General features: G+C 30.1%; 2 protein-coding genes across 2 annotated transcripts; both read left to right on the forward strand.

Moving 5' to 3' along the window:
• The first annotated feature begins 1,342 nt into the window (after positions 1–1,342).
• Positions 1,343–3,292, forward strand: LOC11430221 (pseudo histidine-containing phosphotransfer protein 6). Its single transcript, XM_003604328.4, has 5 exons — positions 1,343–1,692; positions 1,887–2,017; positions 2,133–2,276; positions 2,545–2,617; positions 2,986–3,292. Exons 1-5 carry the CDS (start codon positions 1,660–1,662, stop codon positions 3,040–3,042), a joined length of 438 nt encoding a protein of 145 aa, XP_003604376.2. The 5' UTR covers positions 1,343–1,659; the 3' UTR covers positions 3,043–3,292.
• Positions 3,293–18,135: 14,843 nt separating this feature from the next.
• Positions 18,136–20,508, forward strand: LOC11424778 (protein LURP-one-related 5). Its single transcript, XM_003604330.4, has 2 exons — positions 18,136–18,609; positions 19,886–20,508. The coding sequence occupies exons 1-2, from the start codon at positions 18,382–18,384 to the stop codon at positions 20,291–20,293; spliced, it is 636 nt and encodes a 211-aa protein (XP_003604378.1). The 5' UTR covers positions 18,136–18,381; the 3' UTR covers positions 20,294–20,508.
• Positions 20,509–24,144: the final 3,636 nt, after the last annotated feature.

Genomic DNA, 24,144 nt, shown 5'->3' on the forward strand with positions numbered 1-24,144 from the left:
TTGAAGATATTCTAAACACGAATTAAAGTTAATACGAAATACACACTTTTATTTTACAAAGAAGATATAAGCAGCCTATTATCCCCCCTTCATACTCAGCTGAGCAGATTTGACCTTCACCTAATACGACATGTCATGCACACAAATTATCAACCCCTTATGATCCTTACCATCAAACTACAGTAGATATACTTTATTCACCTCTATCTTGAATACTGACATTGATTCATCATTGAGAGAAGAATATGGTATCTTCAATACGCGAATATTCAGTAGTTTTGCAAATTCGGTCCTCCATTGTCACCATTCTCATCTCCAACAAATATTATCATCCATCTTAGGTTGCTTTTACAATTCCAATTGACGGGTTCTTCTTAATGAATTTGGTAGGTTACACTAGTGATAGGATTCACCAATTTAAAGGCATAAAGATGGAATTTATTGAATTGAATTGAATGTAATGAGCTCAAGGGTCTAAAATGGTGGAGAATTGAAACACAAAAGTGTTACTAGCTCAAATAAGCACCGACAAAGAGGACAATGAACCAACACATAGCAAGCATGTTGGTAGAAACACTGGAGGATTCAACGACAAATGCAGGATCGATAAAAAAAATAAGGCTGATGAAATACAACTATGTAGCATGTCAGGTCAAACCATGTCTATCATATAACTACAAATAATGGAGAATATGGATATTTTAGACATGTGATGTATCAAGACCTCGATTCGACAAAAGATCATCTGACGAAGGATAAAAGAACGATGTATGTCGACCTTTAATACACGATTTGTTGATAATAACTCAACAAAGTAACTATCACGATCGTGACATATGACTAAAGTGACAGTTACTTAATTTCTCTTTCTATAAATAAAAGTTCTTACACAAAACAAATTATCGAATACAAAACATTTAAAGTCTACTCCTATCTTAAAAAGATACTCAAACTTTCTACAAGTTTACGTATACATTCTACCATCCTTTAAATTCCTTTTTAGTTATTGTAATTTCATTTCAAAGCACTTAACATCTTAAGTTAGTTTTTAATTCAAAACATTGTCTTCCAATTATTATAATTAAATTAGAAAAGTGAAATCAAACAACCTCTTAGATGATTAAAGTGAAATCAAACAACCTTTTAGATGATTTTTACCTCAAAATCACAAGAAACCAAGTCACATGTGAATGGAAGGTGGAATCATACATGGCAGCCCAAAATGGTTAAAGGTGGTATGTATGAATCTATTAATTAAAATAGAAAATGAAGGAATGGTCCAACCAACGCTTTAAATACTAGTGTGATATTCCCGCGACAACACAAAAAAGTACTTCTACTGTTAGTGACAAATAAACTTTGAAATGAAAGTGATAGTAAGTTCATACACACTGTAGCTCCTTCTTGGCCCCTACATTGTAATTGTAACCCATTATTATTAATTCCATCACCATAACAACACTTCATTCCACTTCTAGTACAATATTAGTGTTGCTTATTCAATCTCTTTATATATCTATCTATCACTTTGATTCCAAATTAATATCAAACTTAGTTAACATTATATTTATACAATATCACATTCATTTCACTTACTCAGCCAAAACGGGTCTCCCTCTTTGGTTGCTTGGATTGGGTCCGGACCTCTTGTGGGCCGACATGAACCGCCTCCTCTCCTTCCTCTTTCATCAGGTACGTATGTTTCAGAGATTAAATTGATGAATTTTATATATAATTTTTTTTTTAAGTAAGTTTTACATAATGCTAGTTAGTGTTCTTTTTGGAATGAAAATGCTATATATAGTTATATAATTTATTATAAATGTACAAAGTAGACCAAAAAATTCTATTCAAAAAAATATATTCATGTATAGTTTTTCTTATAGGGAGTATTGGATGAGCAATTCTTGCAGCTCCAGCAGCTACAAGATGAAACCTCACCAAACTTTGTCTATGAGGTTGTCAACATTTATTTCCACGAATCTGAGAAGCTTCTCAGGAATCTAAGAGCATTGCTGTAATAATCATTCAATCTCTTATTAATTTCCTAATTAAGTAAATATCTTAGTCATATAAATATTTTTCCTATAGTTTTGCATTTTAATTTAAAATTTTAACGTGAATTTATTCAGGATGGAGAGAGAGTTTATGGACTATAAGAAACTGGGGATTGATTTGAATCAGTTTATGGGAAGCAGCTCAAGCATTGGTGCAAAAAGAGTGACTAATGTCTGTGTTGCCTTTCGTGTCGCTACTGAACAGAACAACCGTGCTGGGTGGGTGCCTATACTCCCTCTTTATTCGTGCATTCTTTATTGGTACGAATTCATGCAATTTTAGTGTATGTTTGATATTAAGGTGGATACGCAAGAATCACCGTAATTTTGTAGAAGGTACAAATTGTAGTTTCTGAAAAATCACAGTGGATCGTTGTAATTTTGACATATCTATGGTGATATCAAACACTATCTAATGTAGCACAAAATACTAGGTTTTTTTAATTAACTAACTGTTACATTTCTGTGCCTATCCAACCAATTGCAGATGCTTCAGAGCGTTGGAAATGCTGGAACATGAATATTGCTATCTCAAGAACAAATTGCATGAACTATTCCAAGTAAAGTTGCACTCAACCTAATAACCTAGCTAGCAGCCTAGTATATACAAAGTTTTATCATAAAGATATGTCTTGCACATTGCAAGGTTGTTTCAATCATAGAATCAATAAATCGATCATCGTTAAATTAAATGAAATATAGTATGATTTATTGATTTCAATGGTCGAAAATAGATTTATTTATACATGTTAGACAACATTAATGATGGAAGTTAGTGACGAAAATTAGTGACAAAATTATAGTGGGATTTCATGTTTTCACCCTTTAAATTTTCCTTGTTAATTTTTGTTTTTTATAGTGCGAGTCAATTTATGATACATCCTCTCATTAATTATGTTTATCATGATTCATATGTTAATGATCACAGATTGAACAGCAACGAGCTTTGGCAGCTGGAGTGAGGTATCCAGTACAGAATGAATAAAGTAAAATGAAAGAAATGGTGATTAGATCATGTATTAAGAATTTTTTTCTTTTCTACTTTTCATGTTAAATCTTTTCTAGTTTCGTAAGGCTGAGGGCACATCTTTCCTGTTTTAGACAAACCAAGTTAAACATATCTTTTTTACTTGGTTGGGTAGGGAATAGAAAAAAAAGGGGGGGCTCACTAGATTGTGTGGATTCTCTTATTTATGTGGTAGATTCTCTACTCATTTTTTTTGAATTAAAGTGGATCAAATCTATTGAAAGTTGTTTGTGGTTTTTTATGTTTACTATTCATAGAAATTATAGTGCATTTGCTTTTTAGCTCCAGAGAGAAATTAATGAAAATGATGGAAATAGAGAGAATAACATTAAAAATTGAAGCAGGACAAAACATCGTATTTAATACTCTCTTTCTCTTATAACAAGTACTAGTATTACATTTGTAAAAGAAAATTTGTTCTAAAATAAAGGTAAATTATAGTTTTCATCATCTTGATTATTTTTTTGAATCATACATCAACTTGTTTTTTATTGATCATGATCATATATATATATATATATATATATATATATATATATATATATATATGTGTGTGTGGAAACAATGATTTGTTTCGTATCCTCCTTGAATTATATTATGGTTTGTGGAAACTATTAGAAATGGTGGTTGAACTTAACACAACCCCACAAAACTGGTCTGTGAGGTGAGGATTGTCCCCACTTATAAATAAATTGTCAGGCCACCTCCTAACCAATGTGAGACTTTTAACGGAAACCATAGCCACATTGAATTATATTATGGTTTGTGACTAATATGTACAAGTAAAATGATCTTGCATTATACACAATTTTTTTTTTAATCATTTGATCAATAAGTCATTTTCATATCTTATTTGATTTAATGGTAAAATTTATCGATCCAATGATAAAACCTAACTTATATATGATGTAAGATTTGTCTCCTTAAACACCATATAATTGGTCTATAATATGTTATAATGTGTTTTAAAATTTTATAGTGCACTAGTGCGACAAGAAATTAAGTTAAGTGATACGCTTAAAAATTCATATACGTTGTCAATATGATGTATAATTATCCAATTCATGTTTAAGTTCAACTATTGGAGAAAAAAATCCCAAGTAAAAAAAAAAGGTTTGAAATGAATATATAAAGATTAAAGAGTGATACTTCTTACATTACAATTGATTTTCTAACAATGAATTATGCTCAAAATAATATCTAATATGGTTTCAAATCCCATCTATTGATAGAAGACCACCATGTATTAAGTTTGGTATTGCTTGAGCAAAAGACACACTCAAAGAATGGACTTGTATGTAACTCGTAAAGGCACCAATTTAGAACATGAATAATGAGTATACTTGGATGAAATCACAGATAAGCATGATCAAGTGCAAGGCACCAATTCAACAATAATTCTTTCATGCGACACAACATGTGTTTTCGCGACTCTACAAGATCATTCTTGCTCGCCAAATCAAACTTCTCCCATTCCTCCACCACAATTCTAGAGTCTTTAGGCACTAGATGCTATTAAAGTGGCTATTTCAAATGAAATGCATGATGATTTGTTTGAAAGTGATTCAAAAGTTTTATTTGATGCTCTCACCACCACCACTACTCTCATCAACGAGATTGATGATTTAGTATCTCAATATAGAAATCTCTTATTCAATACATCTAACTTTATAGTGTCATATGTTAGTAGACAAACAAATAAAGTTGCTCGTAATATTGCTAGAGTATCGCTGTCTAACTTTAGCCTCTACATTTTTTACCAAATCAACATTCAAATATTTATTACCAAAGGTGGTTTTACCCCAGCAAATCTGGGCATATGCCTGGGCTTAATCCATACTTTTTTTGTATACTACAAGAAATTTGATCAGTAATGACAGCCATATCCGTCAATGTAGAGTTAATTTAATTTATGATTAATATTTATATATTATGTTACATTTGAATTTATGGTGACTTGGTTACTGTTTACTACCACGCATAATTGCGCCAACTGGAACTGCAGATGATCCCAATCCTTCTCTCTATATATAAATATATATTCTTACAGTGATCTTATCCATGCAAAAGAAGAGAACCCTGCTTACACCGGGTCGTGTCAATCAAATCAATTCAGCAATGCTTTCATCAGGTTTGTGTGTGTGGATGGATATATGCAAAAGGCAACATATGCATATGGAACTGGAAGGAGTAAATAGAAATAGAAAAATAGATTTACATGTACCAAACAATTAAGGGAAGATTTATATTCCAACACTTTCCAAAGCTCTGCTTCTTTCTACCAAACAATTCGATATATATTGTCACGTTAGAGAATCTAGCTATCTACACTGTATTGTCTGCATCACATTGAAAATTAAAAACCATAAATGAATCAAGCTAGTATGAATGTTCTTACTTAGCATGCACATGCACTAAATATACTTTTGAAAAACTCAAGTATTGTCTATTGAAGTAAATAAGATTTTCAAAAAGCTTAAGTTATTGTCTTAAATAGGCTAGGTGATAGGTCTTTGTCGGACGACTTAATCTGTTTCTATCTCTAATAGTGATGTTGAATCAATATAAACTGTCACATCTTCATTTAACGTGTCATGTCATAGTATTTAACGATTGAACTTAATGTAATGTTCAACGAACGAAATTGCTAATTCGTAAAACATATAAAGATTAATTCAATCAATGGTTATAATTTTAGGAAAGAAATTGTCTATTTACTAATTTTGTGCCTTAACCAATTTTACTATTGTTAAACAAGTGTGCATTTTGTCATATATTATTCATTCAACTAAGCAATAAAGATGGGTCTCTTCGATCACTTTGTAAATATTAACCTAACTATCCATGAATCACATGCAACAACATCAAAATACTTGACAAGAAATTCAATAGAATCAGTACCTAGAAACACTGTACAATATTTTAATTTAAGTCAAGCAAGGCATATTGTTGACCAAAGTACAAAACATTCAATCATTTAGTGTGTGATCACTGGTCAGTCCATATTAAGAACAACACACTGAATTGAATTGAATTGAATCTGCATGGCAACTGATACATTAACCGTGTTTTGTCTAGTTCATGTACAGACAATATTCCATAGAGTTACTCTCTGAATCTGAACTTTATTTTCTTTAACTATAGTCAATATTTTACATGTCACATGACACATGGGATTCATGTATAACTCTCTGTACATAAACTAGCTATACACGCCATAATGAAATTCCAATTCAAGTAGTCCCAAATGTTGATGTATATATTGATTTAACATTTTCTTTTTTTGAAAAAGATTAATGGTGTGTTTGGTTGAGCATTCTCAGTACAAATTATTGCATTTCTATACAAATATTGTCGCAGTTTTGAGAAGTTTTAAAACTAAGCTTTTGCATTTTAATGAGTAAATAAGAGTTTGTTTTATTGTAATTAGTAGATTTTAAAAACATACATTTTTAGGATTTAAATATACATTTATTTTTCATTTGTCTGATCACTTATCCCTCCTTGTTAAGAGTATAAAAATAATTGATAAAAAAATAATTACTAAATAAGTTTGAGATTTATGTATGGTAGTTATCACTTAATTTATCTTAATTTTTGTATTTTAAATGTGCCTGCATCAGGACATTATAGTTTTTTTTTTCCTCCGATAACTTTATGTAACATATGTTTCTTTTATCATAGTTCTTCTCCGACACTTCTTGTGCTTGAGAGACTAAGCTTTGATTAATATATTTCATTTTAAATTTTTTTTATAAAAAAAAAAACTCAGATTTTTATTATGAAAAATAACGTTAGGATTTGACCGGAATAAATAAACAAGGACAATTTATATGAACTTAATCACTTTATGCAAAACACATTTTTAAAGTGTAGTGTTCACAATAATTTTATTCAATAAAAAACAAATTTTAAAAACAGTTGGAAAAAGAGTTTCATAGCACTAAATAATCTTTAATTATTCAAGCATCCCAATTCATTCATTTTCTTTTAATATATTCAAATAACAAATAAAACATTAATCTATAGTTTTTTAGAATTTCAGTTTGTAAGTACCGTAAAAAAAGTGATATATGAGCATTATAAAAAAAAATGAAAGCAAAAGAGAGGTATTTTAGAATACCTCATATATGAGAACAATCATCATCATCATCATCATCAACAATTACTTCTTTTCCACCACCATCACCACCACCATCCATTTGCCAGCATTCGAACCAGTGACATGCAGATAATGTTTTCACACAATTACCATACACACCAGGCGATGCCAGCGATTGAGTTCTCATGGTTTAGTTTTAAATTGCGTAAAATCTAATGAGGCCTTTATTGCCTTTGGGTTTTAGTGAATAAGCCAAGCCAAAGAAGAATTAACCAATTAGAACGCTGTATATTATTAGAGAAATGCTTCTTTGTTTTTTTTACAAGGGAGAAATGCTTTTCTAACATGTGTTTTTTCCTAAAAACACATAGAAAATACATTTTTGCCCCTACAACAAGTTGTTAACTACCGTTGGCTCTACTTGCAGTTTTTTTTTTTTTTTGAATAAGCTAAATTAGCTCAACTAAATTGACACTAAGTGGGTTCGCTCCAGCTGCAGTTAACTACAACCGACTTTACTGCACTTAAGTGCAGTTTCTGGCAGAGAACCAATTGTGATTTTACGGGTTTCGGTCGAAAAATCAAAATAAATCAAATTTATTATAAATGCTATGAAACTTTACAGATCATCTATATGTATTTGTATAGAGGTGCTTGCAAAAAACCAGCTTAAAATTCGATTTCTAGGTCGATATTTTAGTTTCTTGAGTTTTTGACGCATTAAAAATTCATATTTAATCCGTCCGTTGTCGGAAAATTCTAATTTTTTTTTTTGTGGAAAATGTTTTTTTTTTTGTCTTTAACATGTGTGAAAAAAAATAATGAAAAAATTCAATCTCTATGTAACTTTTCAGGACGGGCAGTTGGAAAATAATTGTGATTTTACGCATTTCGGTAAAAAAAATCAAAATAAATTGAGGCTTAGTTAAAATACTACGTAAATTTTCAGATCATCTATATGTATTTTTATAGAGGTCTTTGTAAAAAAATAGCTCAAAATTTAATTTCTAGGATGATGTTTTGGTGTCTTGAGTTTTAGGCGCATTAAAAATTCATATTTAATATGTCCCTCTTCGAAAAATTCAATTTTTTTTTGTGGGAGATGTTTTTTCTCCTAAACATGCGTGCAAAAAAATCGCGAAAAAATTCAACCTCTAGGTCAATTTTCCGGACACACACTAGGAAAAAAATTACGATTTTGCACGAATCGGTTGAAAAAACAAAATAAATCGAGACTTAGTCGGAATGCTAAGAAACTTTACAGACAACTTTTTATAAAAGGGCTTCTACGGTGCAGTCAAAAATTAATTTTTTTTAGGAAAAGTTATTTTGTTTAGCCAATAGTATAACTGTCGATGCCATGTCAGCTAGTGTCCTGCTGGTGGACCCCTCTAAAATAAACTTTACATTATTACAAATCAGTCCTCATACAAAATATTAAGGGAAATTTCAATCTTAGTGCACAAATGGGAATCTATGTTTAATTTTGATTTAATCAAAGTCATAGTTGCAATAAGTAAAGATATAATGACACACCTTATAGACAAATGTGTAATACACCATGTAATCTAACGTGGCATGGATTAAATACACAAATGCTCAATGATTGACGATTTAACTTCACTAGAAAAGTCATTATCATGACTTCACCATATAATTTTTCTTATAAAAATACATATATAAATGATTTGCAAAGTTCTGTTGCATTTCGAATAAGTCTCAATTTTTTTTTCTTCGAGCTAAACGTGCATAATCACAATTGATGTTCTGCTAAGAACCGAACTTAAGTGCAGATAAGCCAACGGTAGTTAATTGCAGCTTGAAAAACTGAACAGTAGTTAACTACCGCTGAGGTAAAAATGTATTTTTCGCATGTTTTTAGGAAAACTAAAAACACATGTTGGAAAAGCAATTCTCTTATTATTACGTTGGAAAAGCATTTCTCTTATTATTACATTTCAAAAAAAGGTTATTCATTTAATAAAAAACAAGCTTAAAATGTATTGATACCGACAAAAAATAAAGACAACCCGATAAAAAAAGAGGCAAGTACTTCTTTCGTTCATAAAATCGTAAGTTCAACTTTTATTGTTAATATGAAGATCTCTTTAGTTGATGATTTGCAAGTACTTCTTTTAGTGTTCATTGAATTTTAACTTTGTTCTAATTATAACGAGTCTCCTGAACCCAATTCACATGTACTTTTTGTTAAAAAAAAAAAAAAAAACTAATAAAAAAAGAGTTAGTATGAGATAAGAATGTTAAGCTACACTATAAAGCAAACATTTGATTTATCGCCTAACATGCATACACCATTTACTTAGATACAAAAATTGTTATATTTTTAAAGAATGCTATCAATTAAAGAGAAAATGCCATAAAAAGACAATCAAGAAATGCATCTAGAAAAGTTCTGAAAATAAAGATATTGCCGTATTACTGAAGGAGTGTTGTTTTTCTTTTAAAAAATGGTGTGACTTATGTTATGGAGATACATACTTGTAAAAAAAATGCCCCTTGCGAAAGAAAAAAAATCGATAGAATAATTCAATTCATCCGGATCAATTTTTGCTACTCCATTAAAACGAACTTGAACTCTTGATATTATTTGTTTTAGGGTTTTTTGTTGCCCCTTAGTGCCCTTCTGACACCCCAACAAGTAGTTGGACACACTGAAATAATGGCAACATAAGATGTAAATGATAAAAGGTATATGTATAGGACATGAAGGTACCCTACAAAATGTGAAAATATGGTATCTATTCAAGCCAACATGTAGCCCATATTCTCCACCATCCCACTTGTATTTCACATGACTTTTGCTCATGATATTGTACAAATGTAATGCCTTTTGAAATGGAGAAAAATTTCACAAAAGTCGTTCACTTTGAATGTTGTGCTATTCACAAAAGTCTTGATCACATTTATTAGACAATAAAATTTTACCAAAAGAAATAGAATCAACTAGCATGAGAGAGCTTTGTGTTTCTCCATAAAAACTTTTGGCTAGATGTCTTGCACGTACATATTATTCTTGCTTTTCAATTATTCTTTCTAGTACACGTAAATGAACTGAATTTCAAACCACATATGAAAGTGACTTACGACGCAAGCATATGGACATTTTATTGTCAGCATATATGTTGGTTCACCTATTTTAGCTAAGAGTTGTGTTATTTGAACATCCATATATGTGACAACCAAAATTTTACAAAGGAAATGAGATATTGACACAAAAACCAAAACAATAGAAAGAAAAAGTAAAAAGATAATGTGAGTATGAGAGAGAAAGTTGTCACAAAAGTTGTTAAAAATGGATGTTCAAATATCATTTCTTTTTAGTTAAATTTAAACATATCTTGTCTTGTTATATAATCCCAAAAAAAAGATATTTATGAATTTGAATATTTGTTATTTGAGTAACAACATATGTTGATTCACGTGCTAAGAAGCTTTTCTCCTCAACAAAAGATGAAGCATAGATCTTCAAATAAGTCTCTCTGTAAATCATGTATCCTCCGCATATAATTTAGAGACTAATATCTTAAGTGTTGTGGACCAAACAACAAACTTTCATTAAGAGTTTTAATGTCGTTGTTGTATGCCCAATACTACTTGATTTAAATCCATAATTTTTGTTAAGCTGGAAAAGACTAGTGTTATCTCATCTAAACGTTATTGAGTTCCCTAAATAGAGTCTAATGTAACGAGTTAATTAATATTAACCAATAGTTTATTTTTTCATCCACGACATCTAAAAGACTACGCGCGGCTTAGGTAGTAGTATACTTTCGAATAGTAAACTGAATATTTTATTAAAAAATCTAATAGACTTTCTTCATTTGTCGTGAAAAATGAAAACAAAGAAGAAGATGTTACAATGCAGATATTACTTTTCAACCATGTTGTGTGGCCGAGGGTTTTGGACGGTGCAGGTCCACCACACAACCACCAAATCTAGCCTATGTATTGACTATGCAAATTGAATTATAGTCCATTTGGTCAAAATTAAATATAATTGAATATTAATTGTTCATATATGCGGTTTTAAATTTGAGTTGTTAAATTCAACATCGTTTATAAATGAATAAAATGTTGGATATATAATAGAGACAATTTATATACCGATATTTTTAGATTTCGCATGAAGATTTATCGTCTCTCTTATACTCCTTTTAAATATTGGTTCATTGTTGCACTTGATTTTTTTGACTTTCAAACACAATTAAATGATAGGAGTAGTTTTCTATCTTAGCTTAGAATTTGAAGTTTTGAGTTGGATTGGATTATGACAATCATGCATGGGTGGTGACTCACCGACTTTAATTAGAAAGAAAAGCTGGCATTGTCACTCCCAATCCCATCATCAATTTCATTCCCATACATTTGGACCCCATTTTGTATATGGTACCTAAAGAGGTATATGTACCCTCTTCCACTGCCCATTCTATATTAATTTTCCATTCTCATCATTTATGATTTATCTTCACTTTAGGTAGGTTAAGGTTCATGTGGTAACCACACAGTTTAAAGATTGGTCGGAATCGCTATTAGGTTAATCATCGATTTGGCATAAAAAGAAAAAGGCTTCGTCAAGAAAGAATTAAAGTCGAGTTCTTTTTTATGGAGATTCACGTTAACAACTCTCCAACAATATAATTACTTTGATATTTTTTTTGTTAAACAATATAATTACTTTGATGTTATGTGGTAAGATTTTGTAAATATCTAAACAAATATCTCCATAAAGTAATATATATTGATTGAAAGACTGTTTAAAACTTTATTATATTATGGGTGCATAGTTATTAGGTATTCAGATTCATGAATTTTGTATGAGATTTTAGTGTTTTCTCAATTGATAATAGTTAATTGATCTTAAAAAGTAAAAGATAAGTCGTAATCATCTGGATTGTGAAGATTCTATTCTAATTTAGGTAAGATTAAGATAGATTTCTGGTTTTGGTAAGTTGCAAAACAAACTTCACCTAACTTATACTTACCTAACATTATTATATTGAGTTAAAAAAATTTATTATATTACCAATTACTGGACCCAATATGTTGACTATTGTGAGTGAAATTTAAATATATAATAACTTTTCTTTGATGTTGTTGAAGAAAAAGATATTTTTTTAATCTAACATTTATCTAAAATATGTCTACTCATCCTATCGGTTGTTTTTGATTTCAAATTTTAAAAAAAATAGGTAAATAAAGGTTGGTTTAATTGATAAGAAGTTGACTAATATCTTATAAAAATGACTTGAACAGTTTTTGTTACTTCATAAACAAGCATGCATTTCATCACCTAATCAAACCTTAATTTGAGGTATAATCAATAAGTTTGTGTATGATTCTTTTTTATATTAACCTCTAGTTATAAGAAAAATGACTCTTGATAATCTTGAGATCACCGAAAGATATGTAAAGTTTGATTAAGGTTGAACAATTTATTTAGGTTGAACAACTTGTTTTAAGTTGAACTCATTTTTACAAAAAAATGATTTAATTTCTCTATCACTTAATCAAATGCAAAAATTGATTTTTAAGACTAAGTTGAATAAAATTAAATTGAAACCGTTTACATTCAACTTCGTTTTTAATTAATTCAAAATCAATTTTTGTTACCTCATAAACAAACATACACTTCATCACCTAATCAAACTTTAATTTGAAGTAAAATCAACAAGTTTGTGTTTGATTATTTTTTGGTGATAACTCTCCAGTATTCGGAAAAATAAGTTATGGTAATTTAGAGTTCGACTGAGAAGTAAATAAAGTTTTTTTAAAATTTATCTTTGCTAGAACTTATTAACCACTTGAACTTAATTATTTGATTACTATGCATTTGAGTTTGACAAAAATAGATTTTAAATATTGAATTTCCTTTAAAGTAATTTCAACGTTAAATGATTTTTGTTAAACTAGATTTCATATATGCTCTGATTAATTTTCCCCTTGTGATACATGAAGAAAAAATATCCACCGCAAAGATATTTTCTTGAAGAATATTATTTACGGTGGTAGACGTAGAATCAAAATCCTGCTGGAAATCACTGCTTAGGATAGTAAAAAACGTAAGCTATCAGTTTCTCTATGTCGTTTTTTTTATACAAAATAAAACACACTTACAAAATACTTTTGTACAGAATCTAATTATAATCTCTAGCAGTTCTACTATAGAATATATTCTGTCCAAAAAGATAAAAACAATAGCATTAGCATATATACTGAATTTTACGGTTCCTAAATTTCTCCAAGACATATGGAGACAAATTAAACCTTAGGTGGCACCAGCCACCATGATATTTAGGCCAAAACTTTTTTTTGAAAACGATATTTAGGCCAAAACTAAAAACACATGAATGATGGAATAATATGGATGCGACTCTTGATATTTTGAATTATAAAGTGAAAACAAAAAGGTAATTTTTTTTAAGAAGTCAAAATAGAATAAATTAAAACTAAACTGCACTATTCCTAGCATAAGGTGTGTCGGAAATGAGGCTCAAAAAGTCACATCATCGGTTACAAAAGAGCATAAACCAAATATAAGAGACCAACCTATGCCCATATATAACAAAGGGCTAAGTCATCACCCATGGAATTTGTCTTTAACCACTAAAAAGAAAGAAATTTAACATTATCGAGAAGCTTAGAGGCGGAGGATTCTCTCTTTTGAAAAATTATGTTGTTCCTTTTCTTCGAGATGATCCACGTAGTAGCGCACCAAATCATTGTAAGGAGAGATTTCTTTGATTTCGATAAATCAACTAAACTCCCAAACTGAGCTAAATGGTCTGTTAAATTCTCAGGAGAAACTGTAGGAAAATCGATCCACAAGAAAATGCCGCTCCATAAGGAACCTAACAAAGAACACTGAAGAAATAGATACTCTGCAGACTCATGTTGGTGGCAACCCGCAACACAAAATTGAGCATCCGGATGAATAATGATTCGCCTGTATAAATTATTTTTGGTAGTTGATCTGTTCCAAAGTAGTCGCCAAACAAATAGAGACGCCTGATGATGGCCATCACTAATAATAAGGTTGTAACTTGTATGCGCCACTCATCACTTCTTAACTTAATTTTAGATAACAATTTCGTCTTTTATTTTTTTGGACAAAACTTAGTTACAATTTTTTAGGTGCTTTTTATATGGTTCTTAACTAAAATACAATTTTTTTGGATAGAACAAACTTTGATAAAATTATGGATTTAAGGAAATCATGGTGAATTTAGCTAAGAACCATACGAAAAGCACATAATGAATTGTACCAAATTTTTTCCTTTTTTCACGTTATTTTTGTTCTTTTGGTTTGTTTATATTTGAATTTTCAAGTATCAAATCTAAAAGTCATATGAAAACATCACTGAAAAACCATAGATTTAAAGACTAGAAATTTGTATCGAATTAAAATTATATGGATTTGAATTTTGAAAAATCCATATGCAAATTGATCAAAATGGTGTCAAACAAAATGATAAAGAATGAAATTGTTATCTGAAATTAAATTAAAGCATGAAAGGAGTAATTTTGTCGCTGCACTTCATTTATTTTTGGATCGTCCATAAATGCAAGATCATTAAATTTTACTAGTTGAGAAGCTATCTCATCTGTATATGACAATGTACTTCATTTAAGACGTGACAATTTTATGATTTTTTTTTTTATCTCTTTGGCAAATTATTGACCATTTGAGAAATCCACAATTTTTATTTTAAAATATTATATGAAATATATAAAAATTGTATCGAATGTATAAAATAAAATCGATAAATGGAAAGTTAAATATGTTTTTCTTATTAGGTCGAGGTTAAATATGTTTTAAAAAAAAATAGTGGTAATTTTTCATCACTTGAATCAATTCAAAATAATTATGTTTATGGTGTTTTTGTGTACGTTCATTCATATATCTCTGCTTTAAGATATCCCATGAGGATGATGGGTCCTTACTCCTTAATAATAAGGGCGTATCTTGTCAAGATAGGCATCTGAATATCAAATTCATGTATACGTAGATTTATGTGTATAATATTGTTAGAATTTATATATCTACTCATGAATCGATTTTCATTTAAAAAACATGGTCAATTTTTGTATTATATGTATTTATTAGTAGAGTTTATTTATTTGATTCGATTCCATTTTATTTTTTATTATAATCAACATCCATCTACACTGAAATATTTTAAAGTTTCAACCATTTTAAACCTTTGAATTTAGAATACATTATGCAAATCACCACATTTCTTCTAAATCAAACATCCGATTTTCTATCAAAAGAATCTATTTAGTAATCTTTTTCTTCGATAACCTCAAATCATATCAGACATATTTCTACCATATAATCATTAGAAAACCATTTAAATTTATAAAAAAAAAAAAAAAAAAACACCTAGTATATCTTAACCTAAATTTAAGGTTTTTCTTCTCTCAAACTTGTCTCAAATTCTCAATCATTTAAATAGATAATGTGAATTCAAAACTCTTAAGTAAAATGAAGACTAACCCGAAATAACCAATTTTTTTTTTTATGTAATTCCTATGGTTTTATGGGAAGGAAGTTCGGATAATCTGGAGTTCAGTTGTGAAGTAAGTATAGTCTAACAAAAAACTATTCCACCAAAAAATCGAATTCAGGTTCTTCTGAATGATTCATTCTTTGTTAGAGCTCATTAACCAAATAATTCTTTGTAGGATAAGAAATATAAAAATTCCTTTTTGAATTGTACTTATCCTCATGTAGAAATAAAAGAAGAAAATAAATATGGACCGCCAAGAACACTTGGACAAGACGTTAATTGATATCTTTCAGTTTAACAAGAAATTATTAGTTTAAATTCATAAGAATGCAACAATGTTAAATTTAACTTAATTATATAAATGGTCTCTAACTAATTATGAGATTTCATATTGGCCCCCTTATTAATTTTCGTTCTAACATGGTCCCATAAATTTACTCGTCAGCCAAATAAATCCATTATATTAACTTTTTTTCAAAAATATTAACATTCATTTTTCTCTTTCATCCTCAAACCTAGAAAAAACATCATCTTCATAACCAAACCTAAAAAAATTAATAAACTTCATCATTAAACTCAAAAAAAAAAAAAAAACTAAAAAAAAAAACGCAAAATATTATCTTCTTCATCATCATCCAAAATTAACACAAATTTAAACCACCTGCCCCAACCGGTGTTCCGCCGGACATTGCAATGCAACTGGTTACACAAATAACATTCACCACAAACAACCCAGCATGTTCAATAACTACATAAAAAATCACCAAAAGATCAGGCAGATATCTTTTAAAAAATAATTATTGATTTAATACGACAAACAACAACTGGAACCGTATAAATGATTCTTTTTGTTTCCACAAATTGAATACCATAAGATTGCATTTTTTTAAATTCACGTGTTTCTTTCTATACAAAATAATACTAATATTTAATAAATATAAATAACATCATTCAGAAAAATTAATTATAAATAACAAAGGAGAAAAATAATGATGGACACACAAATCATTAAGACTTCCTAAAAAAAAAAAAAAGTATACTAGTACAATGTGACATGAGTGACAGTTTAAACCTTTTGATTATGGTTCGATCTTTGAATAATGCATAACAATTTTTTATTTTTAGTTTTTAGTTTTCTAGCATCGATTTGTCATATGATAAGAGTTTTGCCATTTTTCCTTCTTTTTTTTAAGAAAAATATGGAGAAGAAAAATTAGTATTAGTAAAGATGAGTCGGTCACACTAGTGACCATTTAATAACCATTTTATATGATATTTAAACGATGTCTCTTGGTATAGATATTGCATATTATATGCAGGGATCGATGTTTGAACCCCGGACACCCCACTTCTCCACATATTATATGTGTGAGGTATAACCAAGGCTACTTGACCAAAAAAAAAATATGGGTCATGTTAATCGGTGCCCCCGGATACTGGTTAAGGATACAAAAAAAAGAAATTATTACCATTGAAAATTTTACTAAAAAGATATAACTTATTTTCTCCAATTCCTCCATTTGAAAAGATAAAGACATAAAAAATCTTGAAATAAGTATAAAATAATTAATGCAGGTGAGAACCATTTAGTGGAAATATTTACTATTATTTTTGTGTGTATATCTCTCTAAATTGTATATTCTATTTAATTTGATCAATGAAGAGAATCTCTACTCCTCTTTAACGTAGAATAAGTTAGATAATAACTTTTTATATAAATAAAGGTAAACAAAATGTTACTCATGAAATTTGGTTGGATAAGAACCCAACATTCAATTATTTAATGTTATATCATATTTTTATTTATTAATTTATTTAAAAATTAAATTAAATTTTGACTTGAGTTTTGTCGTATCGGTATCCAATCAAATTTTAAATTACCTAATATTTCATTTCACCCTCACACTACTAGAAAAAACAAAAATTAGCGAGGGAAATTAGTGACGGAAAAAATGAAATTCCTCACAAATTCCTTGATCGCAAAATTTAGTGACGGAATTAGAGAGGGATTTCATGTTTTCCCTCACTAAATATCCCTCACTAATTTTTGTTTTTTTAGCAGTGTCAAGTACGTCACATCGTGTTATGAGGTATTGCTCGCTTTTAAGTATAACCCCTTCATAAAATTCACACCATTGTCATTTATAAAATTTCATATTACCTAATGTTATGTTTCACCTTCAAGTACGCCACATCGTGGTCTTATATATTGTCCGATTTAGATGCAAGTCCTTCACGATTTTATCATTTATAAAATTTAAGATTACCTAATATTTTGTTTGACTATCAAGTACGCCACACCGCGCTTCAAAGTTTCATCTGCTTTGGATGTAAACCTTTGCGATTTTGTCTTTTATGAAAGATGTTTGGTTTGTTTGATGAGCGTGTTGTATTGTATATAAAAGCAGCGGTCTTGATGAAATATCTCTCCACCCTCCTTTACAATATTTTCCCAGCTCAATAAATATTCTTTTTCCATTTAGCACAAAAACACGTTTCTAATACAAAATAAGACAACCCTTTACAGCACAAAATAAAAAGCATATCTTAAAAGTTCTTCTCTATTTAAGGTGTGTCACACTATAACTTTACTCTAATTCATTCAACTCATATACCTTTAACTCATTCATCTCTTCACACATATTTCAATAACCCTTAAAGAGAATGAACAACGAAGAGTTAGTTATTCAAGATGAGTATGTATACAAAGAAGAAACCAACCTTACAGTTCTGAAAACATCTAGGTTTTTCAGTGGTGATGGGTTTGTTGTGTATGATTGTAAGGGACAACTCGTTTTCCGGTTTGACTCGTATGGACCAAACACACGTGATAAGGAAGAACTTGTTCTTATGAACACACATGGTCGTTCTCTTCTCACCTTGCGTAGAAAGGTATGTACTAGAATCATTCTTCTGTGTTTCTTTTAGTGTTCTGTAATTGAGTTTTCTTTTTCTGTTTCTGAGTTCACTCACTGAGTCTACTCACCGATTCAGATTTTGTTAGTTGTAAAGTCTTTGTTTGAATTAACTAGCTATCAATTTGTTTGAAAAGACATAATTAAAATTAGAGTTTAATTATAATTATTTGGCTAGAAGTTTTTGTTTTTTTTTTCTTCAATTGGATATCGTTTCCGTGCAACGTGACCAATGGATGAGTCGTTGTGTAAATCTGAAATGTATGACAAAACTCTTCATTGTTAGATTTAATATTGATGTATTTCCATATTCAAACCTAGATCTTTGATTAAATCAGAAGATATATTTTGTTCTCGGATTGAAGTTTTTGTTTTTGTTAAATATATTTTGTTTGAAGTTTCCAAAATTTGTAAGTTGAGACTGCAAATGTACTTTCCTTTACATTCAGATCAAACTAAAAATCCAATAACATATTTATTTAATTTCTTGATGAATATACAATTGGATTTGGGATGTAAGATCTAAAATTATATCTCTCAACTATAAGAACACTTAGATGAGAAGTTAATAGATCTCTTTCAATTTAATCGATAATTATGAGTTTAAATCTAGTGTTGGAATGCAGCAACCCTGAGCATTTTAAAAAAATATTTTGTTATCTATTACGATCTTATGTTGCTTGAGAATTACTCTCTGCAATTGAACACAAAGATACCATACTCACACAAAAAAAAATCTTTGGGACCCCAAGATTTCCCTATCTTAGAACCGTTTAGTTGCGTGAACAGTTTGAGAGCTCCCAATTGCAAATCAAACATACCCTACCTTAATCACTCTTTTTCAAGATTTTTCCACACTAAAAATATATTTAATGAATAAGTAATTATATTAATTTGTTATTTTTTTTTGCAAACTAATTATTAGACAATTATCGTACATATATTATAATGTTTTTGTGAAAATAAAAATATTTCATATTATTATTATTATTTAAAATCAAGGTGCAAAAATAAAAGTAATATTATTTACAAAAATATTTTATATTATTATTTAAAATCATCTTAACTTATTTTTTGTTGAAATTCACCTTGATTTCAGTCAAAGGAATATTATTTTTTGTTAATCTTACTTTTTGAAAGGTACTTTATTCGTCAAAATAAAAGTACATTATTTTTAAAACTTGTATATACTATTTTTAATTCACATTACTATTGATGATGAGTTAACATTGATTGTTGTTATTTTCAAACAGAAACCAAGTCTTCATCAAAGATGGGAAGGATTCAAAGGAGAGAGAAAAGACGGTGATAAACCAATCTTCAATGTGAAAAGATCATCAATAATCGCACGGTCAAGAATGACCATAACAGTGGAGGTACACGATAACCCAGGTGTGGAGTACCTCATTGAAGGGTGTTTCCCACAAAGATGCTGTAAGATTTTTAATGCCACAAAGAAATTAGTGGCTGAGATTCGTCGTAAAGTGGACCCCACCACTAGTGTTATGCTTGGGAAAGAAGTGTTCATGCTTTGTGTTCAACCTGATTTTGATGTGTCCTTTGCCATGGGATTGGTTTTGGTACTTGATCAAATCAATGGTGAGAATTTCTTTGATAATGGAACCATTGAAACCTCGGTGCACCCTACTACAGAAGATTGATGAATTGCTTCTTCGTTTGTTCTATTTTGAGATTTGTCCCTTTTTTTAATTTGTGCTTCCTTTGTTGTATGAATGACATTAATAAAATGGTTAATGGTGTAAATTTACTATACCTTTCAAATTTCAAGCCATACATGCTTCAAATACACTATATTTGGCATGGCTATTTTGTACACTAATTCGTCAATTAATCGATAATCCCTACATTATAATAAGTGATATATCGATGATCATCTGATCAAGATTGAGCGGTTTAAATTTTAAAACATATTTTGATTGGTCTTTTAAATTAAACATTTACTTTAAAATTTAGACCGTTCAAGTTTGATCAAATTATCACTAAAATACTGATTGTATGAATGCGAGAACTGTAGACTGCATCAATCCGAATTCATCTCCACAAGAAAGTTACAATTTGAATTATCTTGTATTTAGATGATATGTCAAAGAACATGTAAAAGATGACATGCTAACTATTTTGTAATCATTATCATTAAGGATTAAACATAATTATATGAAATTTCAGTTGTTTTTTTTTTAATTGAAGATGCAATGTCGAGTAGCAATGATGCAGCATTATTAGATTGTTAGTCTTTTTCTTTTTTGATGTAAAATCATGACATGTGTTTTCATATACTTTTTCAGGTAAAAAATACCGATCAAACAATTCAGATTGTTTTCTCTTTGAGGTGCCTGAGATGCATACAATATGGTGGTGGTCTCGTTCTAGGGAACCCACATCAACTAGTACTAATTTCAAATTTATATTTTAATTAATCCATGTGATTTTCATCAAAATTATACAACTAAATTCTTTTAGGTACGTAGTTAGTCACCATTGCTCAAGGTTGGGCTGACTTAGATCACAAAGTGTTTTTTTTTTTTTATGAAAAGTCACTTTTTTAAAAAATAAGCTTGTTTATTAAGTAAGAATATATCCACTTTTATTTAATATAGTGTGTTGGTGAGTTGGGAATGGGGTTAAACTTAAAGAAAATGAAGATGAAACAGTAGCTTTGAGTGAGGAATCATTTAGGTGTCATTCGATAAGATTAGTGTTTAATGTTTTAAAAATAATGATATGTGTACAACTATTCTTTTTCTTTTGAAAAAGAATACAAAGTAAATATAAAAGTGAGTTATCTAAAAATTGGCATATAATGGTTGTACAAATACTCCTTCTGGTCCTATTTACAAGAGACAATTTACTTTTTAGATACATTAAATAATTTATGTATTTGGTTTAGGTTCATGACTAGATACATACATTATTGAATGTATCTAAAAAGTCAACTTTCTCTTGTAAATAGGCGTGGAGGGGATAAGTTTAACACAATGGTGTGACATCAACCTACTTCATTGAAAGATAGTGCCATTGGTATATGGTGGCTACAAAATAGAATCTCAACCAAGGACAGTCTTGCTAAAGGTGAGATTTTTGGAGATTGAATCAACAAGTCACTTATTTTGAATCACCCTTAAAAAAAAAAAAAAAAGTCACTTATTTTGAGTATCCAATTTTCTCTAGAGTTTAGCTTGAGTTAGCAAAATGGACGAAATCATGAACTTTTATGAAAGAAATTGTTATAATATTCTAAATACATTTTTAAAATTAATTCAATAATGTGAGGATATACATGAGTTGACGAAAAAATAAGAACAAAAAGCTGTGACGGAAAATATTTGGGAACCAAAAATTGTTGAATTTTTTTAGTGACGAAAAACAAAATTTGAGACATTTATAGGGACCAAATATTAACTTAACCCTTAAAAATAATACTCCTTATAATCTTCTATATTTAGGCTATGGACAAGGTTATCAAGTAGCAAAAGAGAAGTGAATTGAACATCACCTGCACAACCCCCCAATTTACACATGTTGATTTGAATCGTAATTGTTAAGTATAAATTTCACAATCCATGTGAAAACAAATGTATTGTTATTCTCTTAAAAAAAAAATGTATTATTATTTTTACTTGATAAGAGTATAGTACACTTGCGACATCAAACATCAAGTTTTTGGCGTCGTTGTTGGGGATTACTGATTAATTTCAACAAGACAACTATGGTTTCGACTATGATTTCTCTTATTTTATTTACTTTAATTTCTCTTTTGATTTTTATTGTCTTTTTATTTTTATAAAATCTGAAGACAAAAAAGGAGCAAATTCTTATTGCTTTTTTTTTTTTTTTTTTTTAAATTTGTGCAGTTCTATTAAGGTATATTTTTGTTTATGCGTTGTAAGGGAGCAAGTACGAAACTACTCTTTGACAAGAAGATTGGGAAGACAAATAGAGCAAATCAAAAGGAATGACTGATTGACTAAGTTAGATGAAGAATTTATTAGTTAAACCCATATTCATTCATTCATTTTTTGATGAATTCGGCATGGAGGAAGTGACAGTGGGATTTATCGTCGGGGTTGAAAATCAATTATCACAAAAGTTCGTTGATGGCATCAATGTTATTAGAGATTTTATGGAAGCAGCGTGTCATTTTTTACATTGTAGTGAGGGATCCATTCCTTTCAAATATTTGGGGTTGCCGGTAGGAGCTAATTCTAGAAAGTTGTCTACATGGGAGCCTTTGTTGGAGCAATTGAAGAAAAGACTTAACTCTTGGGGGAATAAGTACGTGAGCCTTGGAGGTCGAATTGTTCTCTTGAATTCCGTTTTAAATGCTATACCTATATTCTATTTATCCCTCATGAAGATTTCAGCTAAGGTGCTTAAGTTGGTTATCCGGATCCAAAGAGAATTTCTTTGGGGAGGGGTGGGTGGAGGGCGGAGAGTTTGTTGGGTAAAATGGAGTAAGGTGTATCATCCTAGAAATAAGGGTGGCCTAGGAGTTAGAGATGTGAAGTTGGTCAATTTGAGTCTTTTGGCTAAATGGAAATGGAGATTACTCCAAGAAGATCAACCTCTTTGGAAAAGGGTTTTGGTTGATAAATATGGGAATCATGTTGGCGGTTTGGTTTTTGGAGAGGTGAATAGATGGCCGAGATTTACTTCACTTTGGTGGCGAAATTTAAGGTCATTAGAGGAGGGTGTTGATGGTTATTGGTTCACTAATAGGGTGAGGAGGAATGTAGGAAGTGGGAACAACACTAGCTTTTGGAAAGATAGATGGGTAGGGGAAGCTCATCACTACTTGTCTTTTCCTAGATTATTTTCTATATCAAACCAAAAGGAAGCTAAGGTGGGGGAAGTGGTGGTGGCTCAAGAAGGGGGGCGTGATTGTATCCTTATGTGGAGGAGGCAACCGTTTATATGGGAGCTTAATCTTATCAACAATTTGATGGCTTTGTTGGAGGGAGTTGCTTCTGGTGGGGAGGAGGATAAGTGGGTTTGGATTCCGGAGGAGGAAGGCATATTTTCGGTCAAATCTACTTATTTCATTTTGGAAAATATTTTCCTTCTGGAAAATGATGTGGGTGCGACCAATGAGGGGGTTTTCTCCTTGCTTTGGAAGAGTCCGACTCCATCCAAAGTAGTGGTGTTCTCTTGGTCTCTTCTCCTTGGGCGTATTCCAACAAGGGATAATCTTGCATTCCGTCATATACTCGATCTGGGAGCTTCCTTGCTTTGTGCTTTGTGTGGAAGGAGTGCCGAGACGCCTACTCACCTCTTTTTACATTGTGATGTCTCCTCACAAATTTGGCGTCGGATTTTAAATTGGCTCGGAATCAATTTTATCACTCCTCATAATTTGTTTGTGCAATTTGATTGTTAGAATAATGAGGTTGTTTTTAGAAGGCATAGGAAAGGTTTTTTTGTTGATTTGGCATGTCACAATTTGGTTAATTTGGAAAGAAAGCAATGAAAGGATTTTCAACAATAAAGTGAAGGG

The sequence above is a fragment of the Medicago truncatula genome, chromosome 4 (assembly GCF_003473485.1).
Source record: "Medicago truncatula cultivar Jemalong A17 chromosome 4, MtrunA17r5.0-ANR, whole genome shotgun sequence".
NCBI lineage: Eukaryota > Viridiplantae > Streptophyta > Magnoliopsida > Fabales > Fabaceae > Medicago > Medicago truncatula.

Bases quoted from the DNA above. Each gene is read 5' to 3' on its own strand.
- LOC11430221 (XM_003604328.4), top strand. From the start codon at position 1,660: ATGAACCGCCTCCTCTCCTTCCTCTTTCATCAG. The intron at 1,693-1,886 runs GTACGTATGTTT...TTTTTCTTATAG, and splicing joins TCTCCTTCCTCTTTCATCAG to GGAGTATTGGATGAGCAATT. The intron at 2,018-2,132 runs GTAATAATCATT...GAATTTATTCAG, and splicing joins AGGAATCTAAGAGCATTGCT to GATGGAGAGAGAGTTTATGG.
- LOC11424778 (XM_003604330.4), top strand. From the start codon at position 18,382: ATGAACAACGAAGAGTTAGTTATTCAAGATGAGTATGTATACAAAGAA. The intron at 18,610-19,885 runs GTATGTACTAGA...ATTTTCAAACAG, and splicing joins TTCTCACCTTGCGTAGAAAG to AAACCAAGTCTTCATCAAAG.